Below are 10,284 nucleotides of genomic sequence, written 5' to 3' on the forward strand. Positions count from 1 at the left end.
TACTAAAGTGTAAAAAAAGGTATTCCTGGGCAAACTTGACTCTTGAATATTTGACTCTCCAGGTAAAGAGCCCGGTCCGAACAATGTTCTTGAATATTTACAGGCCTCCTATGTCCAAAACCAACTTTATCAGGGATTTTAATGAGCTTTTATCTGTGATATGTGTTGATTATGACTGTTTAATTATTGTGGGAGACTTCAACATTCACATGGACAATCCTGAAGACAGAAGTGCAATAGATCTATGTGACACTCTTAGAAATGTTGGTTTGACTCAACATGTTAAACAGCAAACACACAAACAGGGACATATTTTGGACTTGATCATCACTAAGGGTCTAAACATTTCCAAGGAGTCTGTAACTGATGTTGCCCTATCTGACCACTTTTCTGTTATTTTTGAAAGCATCATCTCCAATGACTCAGTTTGCCAAAGAGACATGATAAGAAAACGCATCTTTAAGAACGGTGCTGCTGAAACCTTTAACCAGATGTACTCTTCTACCTCCACTTTGCCCTGTAACACTGTAGATGAGCTGGTAGAAAACTTTCTAAAATCTCGGACATCATTGATTCAATTGCTCCAATTAAAGTGAAAGTCGTTTATGGGAAGAAAATGTCTCCATGGAGAAGTGCTCCACCAGTCAGAAGTGAAAAAAAGGAGTGTCGAAAAGCTGAACACAGGTGGAGAAAGACTGGACTCCAGGTTCACTATATTATCTATAAAGAGAGACTATACAGATATAACCTACAACTGAAAAATGCAAGGGAATCCTTCTTTTCTGAGATCATCAGCAAAAACATTAACAATGCTCGTGCATTATTTGCCACGGTCGACAGGTTAACAAACCCTCCTGTAACTGTAGCATCTGAACTCCACTCTACCAGGGCCTGCAATTAATTTGCTCAATTCTTTACTGAAAAAACCCAAAAGATCAGAGAGGCAGTCAGCACATCCACATTAACTCCAGTACCAATGTTGTCTCCAACTAGAACTGATTTTGACAAAATTTCTCAATTTCACCAAATAAACTACAAAAACTTCGAAGGAATCGTACAGCAACTAATCTCTTCTTCCTGCTGTCTCGATCTTTTACCCACAGCTTTCCTTAAGAAAGCTTTGCCTGTAATAACATCAGATTTAACACAAATAATAAACATGTCCCTTTTGTCAGGTGTTTTCCCCCAGGCCCTGAAAACAGCAATTATCAAACCTCTATTGAAAAAGAGCTACTTGGACAAGCTGCTACTACAGAACTACAGGCCATATCAAACCTCCCCTTCATCAGTAAGATTATTGAAAGCTGCTACTGCAGAGGTAGCATTGGTTTAAATCCTACTTGAAGGATAGGGACTTTTTTGTGTCAGTAGGTAACTTTACATCAGAGACCACAAAAATCACATGTGGCGTTCCCCAAGGATCCATCTTAGGGCCCCTCCTATTCAATATCTACATGCTCCCCCTAACTCAGATTTTAATAAACAACAACGTAAGTTATCATAACTATGCAGACGACTCACAGCTATACGTTACGATGTCACCAGGTGACTAGGAACCCATTCAAGCGCTGGGTAAATAGTTAGAAGAAATCAATGCTTGGATGTGCCAACATTTTCTTCAGCTGAATCAAAACAGAACTGAAGTAAAAATCTTTGGACCAAAGGAAGAGCATTTAAAAGTTAGTACACAGCTTCAGTTAATACAGCTAGAAACCACCAGTCAGGCTGGAAACCTGGGTGTAGTGATGGACTCAGACCTGAACCTTCAGAGGCACATAAAGGTAGTAACTAGGTCGGCCTTCTATCACCTAAAGAACATCTCCAGGATTAAAGGACTAATATCTCAGCAGGACCTTGAAAAACTAATTCATGCGTTTATCTTTAGTAGAATTGTTTACTGCAACGGTGTCTTCACAGGTCTGCCTAAAAAGTTGATCAGACAGCTGCAGTTGATCCAGAACGCTGCAGCCCGCGTCCTCACTAGAACTAAGAAAGTGGAGCACATCACCCTGGTTCTAAAGTCCCTACACCGGCTCCCTGTAGCTCAGAGAATAGACTTTAAAATACTTCTGTTAGTCTATAAATCACTGAATGGCTTAGCACCAAAATACATTACAGACTTGTTGTCAGTGTATCAACCACCCAGACCTCTCAGGTCTTCTGGCTCAAATCTACTCTGCATACCCAGAACCAGAACCAAACATGGAGAAGCAGCTTTTAGTTCTTATGCTCTATTAATCTGGAATAAACTCCTAGAAAACTGTAAAACTGCTGAAATCCTAAATTGCTTTAAATCAAGATTAAAAACCTATTTGTTTAGAGTGGCCTTTGACTGTGCCATCTAAACATTATTAGTAAAGTTTTCAGTCCAATTTTCCTTTCATTTTCTTATCCATCATTCTATTCTCTTTATTTTATTTTTATTTTGTAAATTACCTCTGTTTGAGTTTCTGTATCATTGTAATGTTTTTCCTTATGTACAGCGCCTTGAGTGCCTTGTTGCTGAAAAGCGCTATATAAATAAACTTGATTTAACTTGACTTGTCTTGAAATGTGGCCAATGATGCTTTGGTCAGATAACAGTAAATTAAAGTTTTTGGTCAGCATGTAAAACGCTAAATGGAGGAAAACAAATAACCCTGGACACAGCATCCACCCGGTGACACATGGTGTGGCAGCATCATGTTGTGGGTATACTGGTCAGAGTTGATGGGAAGATGGATGGAGCTAAATACAGGACAATTATATTGTTACAGGTTGCAAAAAACTTGAGTCTAGGGTGGATGTTCACCAACCTGCAGGACTTCGACCTGAAACATGCAGGGAACTACAATGGACTTCTTTAGTTTATAGCATATTCAAGGCTTAGAATGTCCCAGTCAAAGTCCAGAAAAAGTTAAATAAGGAATCTGTGGAACAACGGCTGCACAGTGGCGCAGTTGGTACCACTGTTGCCTTGCAGCAAGAAGGTCCCAGGTCTTTCTGCATGGAGCTTGCATGTTCTCACCGGGTACTCTGGCTTCCTCCCACAGTCCAAAAACATGACTGTTAGGTTAATTGGTCTATCTTAGGTGTGACCGAGTGTGTGCATGGTTGTTTGTCCTGTGTGTGTGTTGCCCTAGTGACCAGTCCAGGGTTTACCCTGCCTCTGCCCCATAGGCTGCTGGGTCCCCAGTGACCCACTATGGAAGAAGTGGCAGAAAATGACTGACTGAATCTGTGGAAATACATGATTCATCTTAACAGATGCACTCTATCCGATCCAACTGAGCTTTAGCTTCTTTGGTAAATAAGATTGTCTGAGGACATGTGAATGTACAGACATACACCAAAATATTAACTGCAGCACCCAAAGTGCACAAATATTTACAAAAACCTTCCACCTTCCTCTTAAGACATTTATCATAGTACTATGCCTAATACTAAGGTCATGAAGTGTCTGGAGAGAATAGTTCTCAATCACAAGAAAGTGACCAGATTATGCTTCATCTGGAAGAATGATCTGAATACATCCCACCTGCAATTTTTGGATTACAGTTCTGCCTTCAACATAACCATACCAAACTGAAAGTTCCCAAAATTGTCTTATAGGGCCATAAGCATAACATCTATCTCTAGATACAGGCTTCTGAAGGCCACAGGCCAACATCAGTCAGGATGGGCCTCCGCCAATCCTCCACAGTTGACTCAGAGCAAGAGCTCCACAAGGCTGTGTGCTGGGCCCCTTCCTGTACTCTTTTAACCCACATGATTGCACACCATTAGAATACGCAGGAAGGTCAGAGTTTCAAGGCACCTTCTGGTATCTTTTTACACCTGCTCAAATGAGAGCATACTTGGATCCTGATGTGTGTGGTGAGCTCTTGAACTAATCAACATCTTATTGTCAACCATCTTGGTGATCTCACTCTCTCTCCTGAAAAATCTTCCTTGTGCATTCCGCAGGAACAAATGCTCTAATCTCCTTGTGCAAAAGGCTGTGGGTATGGATGGAACCAGCTCCAGGCTCCTGAAGTGCTGCACAGATCATCTGTGTGGTATCATGGGGTACATGTTCACATGAGCCTTAAGCTGTGGAAGACCTCCTGTGTGGTACCAGTGCCTAAGACCATATGTCCGAAGGACCTCAGCGGCTACAGGCTGGTAGCACTGACCTCGCATCTACTGAAGACCCTCAAGAGATTGGTCCTCAACTTCTGGTGAGGTCTTTGTTTGATCTGGTGCAGTCCGCCTACCAGTCTGGCGTCGGGATGGATGATGCCATCATCTACCTCCTGCACCAAGCTCTGACCCACCTGGAGAAGCCAGGAAGCACTTTGAGGATTATGACCTTTGATTTCTTTAGTGCTTTTATTACCATCCAGCCGAAACTTCTGAGGGACAAGCTGGAGGTGTCACGAGGGGACCACGACCTGTCCTAGTGGATACTGGACTACCTCACTGGCCACCTGTAGTATGTAAAGACATGGGGCTGTGTCTCTGACAGACTGGTCCGTAGTACGGGGTCCCACAGGGAACTGAACTGGTACCCTCCACACTTCAGACTTCTCCATCAATTCCCCAGCTGCCATCTACAAAGGTTCTCGTATGACGCTGCCATAGTCTGCTTCATCACAGGTGAGGTCGACTCGAGTTCAAACAGTGGACACAGGACTTCGTGGACTGGTGCCAGCAGAACCACCTCTTGATTTAAAGTTTGAGGACTTTAAAAGAACAACCTGGACCGAAACATAACAATAATTTCTGTTTTCAATAAACTAGTTAACCCCTTTTCTGTGAGTGCTTTGCGTGTGGATCAGGCATTTGCATAATAAATGACTCATATTACTCAGCACACGGCCTGTTTGAACTCCTGTCATCGAAGAGACATTACAAGTCTATCTATTTGTCCATCAACTTAGAGGGTCTGAATACAGATGCACACTACAGTTTACATAGTTTTTATTTATATCCTTTTATTTCTACTTCAGTTATCTACTGTGTGTTGATCACTCACATAAATCCTAACAAAATACCTTCAGGTCTGTAGTTGTAATGGAGTTTAAATGAAAATTCAACATGGAAGACTCACCGCCCCCGCCACGTCCAATCACTCCTCACTGGCTGCTCCAATCAATGGCAGGTCCGCACTCCTCCTCAGCCAATCATCTCCCAGGGCATCACTTTTAAAGACCCTCTGTATGGAAAACACCGCTCTTCTGCTGTGCTTCGACCCTCCTCCACCCCTTCTACACCATGGGCTTCCAACTCCTTCCATACCAAGCCCTACACCACCACCAGGATCGGATCCCAGGGGGGGAAGACGTACCTAATCATAATCCTAAAATGTTTATTCAAACCTATTTCATCCTCAGCGTTTACGTCTCCCTCAGGCGTCCGAGCGCCAAAGAAATAATTTTTCATTAATAAATTCTTTAACCATCTTCTTGTTGTTTCTCCTTTATGTGAGTCTTTCCAGGTTGAAATGTGACAATACATGAAAATGTTGCAGGGATATAAATACTTTCACAAGTGTTTGCTTTTTGTCGAGAGATGTCAAGCCATCCTTGATCATAGTGACATCTCTAAGGAACATCTTGGCAAACCTCTAGAACTCAGAGCAGAGTCAAAACCAGCACATCATATAGATACCTGTTTACCAAAAGAGACATTGTCTATGCTGTATAAGGGCTCAGAATCAGCTGACCTACCTCTGTGTTCTCCCTGAAAGGTTCCGTGAAGCCAGGAGCTGCTTGTCTCTGAAAATAGACCATGGGTGGGGGGGGGGGGGGGGGGGTGCTTTGCTTAGTGCTTGAAAAACACAGGTTGTTTGTGCAGACATTGCAACACTGGCCGACTGTCGCTGCCTCTCAGATGTGATCTCATCAGTGCCCAACTGGAGACTTAAGAGGACGCCCTGACCCAGGAGAAAAAAATAGACTTACTGATCTCATAAACAAGGTGAGCTGACTTGCTGTCCTATCTATTAACACTACCTTTTCCTAATTATTTTAAGTGTGCTCTGTAATTCTATCTTAATGTCTGACATTTTCTATGAGTTGTCCTTAAACTGGCATTAACCTGGTGGCATTAGTATTGTTGTTCTGAAATTATGAAGTAAGCAGTTTCCTGCCAATCCTGCCACATCTAATTGTTACTCATTTACCTACACATCAGGATTGTAGCACTGATGGAAGATTTAAGGCAGACTATCGGGGTCATGTCACAGACAATATGCCCAAGTTCACCAGCTGCTTCTGAGGAAGACCTAAAAAGTACAAATGCTGGGCACCGGGAGAAGATGCAGATGAAGAGGGAGATTTCCCTCATCAATGGGATCTGCCTCATCGTGGGCAACATGATTGGCTCTGGGATCTTTGTCTCACCAAAGGGTGTTCTGATGTACAGTGGCTCCTTCGGGCTCTCCCTGCTGATCTGGGCTCTTGGAGGCTTGTTCTCTGTGTTTGGAGCCCTTTGCTACGCGGAGCTCGGTACCACCATCCCCAAATCCGGAGCCAGCTATGCCTACATCCTGGAGTCGTTTGGTGGCTTCCTGGCTTTCATTCGTCTTTGGACGTCTATTCTGCTGATTGAGCCAGCCAGCCAGGCTGCAATTTCTCTGACATTTGCTTTTTATCTGGTGGAGGCTCTCTATCCAACCTGCCAGCCACCATACGATGGGGTACGACTCCTCGCCGCTGCCTGCCTCTGTAAGAAATATTCCTGTCAGTGTGTGTGCTGAATACATTTTTAAAATATAAAACTGTAAACAGTGGCTTTTTATTTTGGTTGTATGGGCAGTTTTCCAAGGGTGGTTAAGAAAAGGGAATGTACAGAAGCATAACTTATAGGAGATGGCACCTCTATGTGTTGAGCAAGTATACAAAACTCTATGATGCACACAGCTGAAGCTGTTGTTGAACTTTTGATTGCTCCCTGGTTTAAGTTTCCTTGAATTTGTTTTGTTGTGTAATACTTGTTTGCTCGTAATTTCAGTAAAGTCCAGCAGTTAGATTTGGGCTGTAGTCAGGTGGGGCAGGGAATGGGTTTGGAGCAGAAGGAGGAGCTCGCCCAGGGCACCATTCATGCCAGAACTACCACTGAACCAAAGGTTGTAATAATGTATAATCATTTAAAAAAAAAAATTTTATTTACATTTTAAGTAAAATTAGAGAGTAGTAAATTAGTAAATTGGTAAATTAGAGAAAAGCTTCTGTTGTCATAACATAATTCAAAATCAACATGTATTACCATGTATTACCAAATGCTTTTCTTGTGTTTCCACCGTGTTTTTTAACAGTTATTGTGTGATGAGCTCCAGGTCATTCAGGTTGAAAGGCTTCGATGCCATCAACCAAGTATTAAACTTCCTCCACAGACTCGCTATCAGATTCAACTTGAGACTCTGGCTGTACCGCTCCGAGACATTAATGTTATTTTCAGTCCGAAGAAACATGTTGGTAAAATGGGATTATCCAGTCATACTGTTCAGGATGGAGATGGGTTCTGTGTCCCAGAGATCTAAATGGGAAATGTGTGTATCAACACTAGAACAAGCTGGTAAGAGAGTTATAATCTACAGTGTACAGAGTCCTGTACAGACATAGGGTGTAAGGTCACTCTTCCAAAAGCAACATAATAAACCTCATTACAGTTTACAAACCCACACGCCAACAAGACCTGCATTTCTGGAAGTTCTGTGAAAATAATCAATGCAAGGCAAGTTTATTTGTATAGCACATTTCAGCAACAAGATAATTCAAGATGCTTTATATGATCCAAACATCAGAAAAAAATTTATTTTAATTTTTTTTGTTAATTGTTTTTAACTTTGAACTATTGATTTAATATGGTGTTTTGGTGTGAAGTACTTTGGCCAGCGTGTTTTTAAATCTGCTATATAAATACGCTTGATTCAATAAAAAATATTGCAGCGGCATAATAACAACAGATAGACATTAATGACATTTTAGTTAATAGTTTCAATAGAACAGTCAAAGGCAACATTAAACAAATGGGTTTTTTACCTTGATTTAAAAGATCAAGGTTCAACATTTCAAGACATCAGCCAGGAAATTTAATCTTGGGCACAAATGGGTTTTCCAAATGAACAATGTCCCTAATTATACCACAGATTAGTTACAAAGGGGCTTGATCTCATGATCTCAGCCATAGAAAATTTGTGGCTAGAGGTGAAAAGGTATATAAAAGAAAGGTGGCATAGAAATCTCACTCAGCAACATTGTCTGTCAGGCGGACAATAGCAAACTATTGTGAGAAACTTGTGGAAGGAAACTCAACATGTTTGACCCAGGTTAGAAAAGCAATTCTACCAAATACAAAGCTCATTATTCTGGCATTTAGCAAATATTCATAATTTTTGTAATGGTAACGAACCTAAAACTAGTTAATGTAGGGTCTCCCTCTATCTTTGGACTGCAGATCAATGTTTGACTGATCAGGTCCAAGCTTTAAAATATGTAATTATTGTTTTTATAGGTTTTACGGCTCTAAAATGACATTCGCTCTTTAAAGAGAGAAAGTTGCATAAAGCATTTCAACAAATGATAACTATGGTATTATTTTATTTATTGTCCTCTTTTTGGTGCTGCTGTCATCGTTTACACAAAAACAACCAGTTAAGTTCAAGTTCTTTCCAGTAACTGTTGTGTCCATAGTTTCACATTGCTTAATGTAAGAAGGTGCATGCTTCTAATTTTGCTTTCTCTTATATCAAGTTCTTTGAGGTCAGAGTCGCAGGTTTATTAGGTTACGAGACATTCAGTCTTGAGTTGATTCAGAAGTTTATAATGCTCGTGCTGTAGTCACAGATTGTCCTTTAATCCCAGTACCATATCCAGTAACTGCGCTGTAGTGCACCCTGGAGCTGCTGGAGCTGATCTGTAGAATGCAACAGTGTTTAACAGTCTGGCTTTGAGCTCTGAAGAACCCAGGAAGCACAAGTGCTATTTAGGTGACAGAGCAACAGCGTCAGGAGTCACGAGCCGCTCTACCAAGAAACGAGTTTCTGTTTTTGTAACCTCACACTCATTGGGACCTGCTACAGGCTGAAGGTTCAGACAGCTGCAGAGTTTTTTGAAGTCCAAATTAATTTTTGCTTTTTTTTTACAAAATGTTTACACTGAAACTGGGAGTTTTCAAAATGTTGCAAAAAATGTTTTTAAAAAGTTTTGTACTTTTTTACCTCTGAATCTTCATTCCACTGTACAAAAATGCTGCCCATTTTTTATATATAGAGAATAGAAACAAATCTAGATTTCTATCCTAAACAAGAAATTGAAAACATGGAGACATTTTTACTGTTGTGGTAAATAACACTTCCTTCTATTTGCACCATCTACATTTCACATTTTGCTTAATGTCGGCAAACTTTCCATCCACCATGTTGGAGGACACAATAGATCAGACAGTGAACGAACCAATAATCAAGCAGATGCATGATTTTTTTCACATATAGTTCAGGTCTACTGGAGAATAGGCTGCCGAGTTTATACACTGCTCAAAAAAATAAAGGGAACACTCAAATAACACATCCTAGATCTGAATGAATGAAATATTCTCATTGAATACTTTGTTCTGTACAAAGTTGAATGTGCTGACAACAAAATCACAAAAAAATCATCAATGGAAATCAAATTTATTAACCAATGGAGGCCTAGATTTGGAGTCACACACAAAATTAAAGTAGAAAAACACAAAGGCAGATCCAACTTTCATGTAATGTCCTTAAAACAAGTCAAAATGAGGCTCAGTATTGTGTGTGGCCTCCATGTGCCTGTATGACCTCCCTACAACGCCTGGAAGGAACCAATAAATCAAGCAGGTGCATGATATTTTTCACATATAGTTCAGGTCTATTGGAGTATAGGCTGCCGAGTTTATACTGTATATATCTATATATCTATATATATATATATAGATATATCTATATATATATATAGATATATATATAGATATATATATATATATAGATATATATATATATATATATATATATATATACAGTACAGCCTAAAGGTTTGGACACACCTTCTCATTAAGAGTTGTCTTTATTTTCATGACTATGAATATTGTAGCTTCACACTGAACGCATCAAAACTATGAATTAACACATGTGGAATTATATACTGAACAAAAAATTGTGAAACAACTGAAAATATGTCTTATATTCTAGGTTCTTCAAAGTAGCCACCTTTTGCTTTGATTACTGCTCCGCACACTCTTGGCATTCTGTTGATGAGCTTCAAGAGGTAGTCACCTGAAATGGTTTTCACTTCACAGGTG

General features: G+C 40.4%; 1 protein-coding gene across 1 annotated transcript in view; it reads left to right on the top strand.

Annotated features, from left to right (window-relative positions):
- The first annotated feature begins 5,807 nt into the window (after positions 1-5,807).
- Positions 5,808-10,284, top strand: part of LOC124869451 (Y+L amino acid transporter 2) — a 16,129-nt gene continuing 11,652 nt past the window's right edge. Inside the window, exons 1-2 of the mRNA XM_047367299.1 lie at positions 5,808-5,940; positions 6,157-6,689. Of these exons, the coding sequence (XP_047223255.1) occupies positions 6,170-6,689 (520 nt within the window). The 5' untranslated portion in view covers positions 5,808-5,940; positions 6,157-6,169. The remainder of the gene's footprint in view (positions 5,941-6,156; positions 6,690-10,284) is intronic.

The sequence above is a fragment of the Girardinichthys multiradiatus genome, chromosome 6 (assembly GCF_021462225.1).
Source record: "Girardinichthys multiradiatus isolate DD_20200921_A chromosome 6, DD_fGirMul_XY1, whole genome shotgun sequence".
Lineage (NCBI taxonomy): Eukaryota > Metazoa > Chordata > Actinopteri > Cyprinodontiformes > Goodeidae > Girardinichthys > Girardinichthys multiradiatus.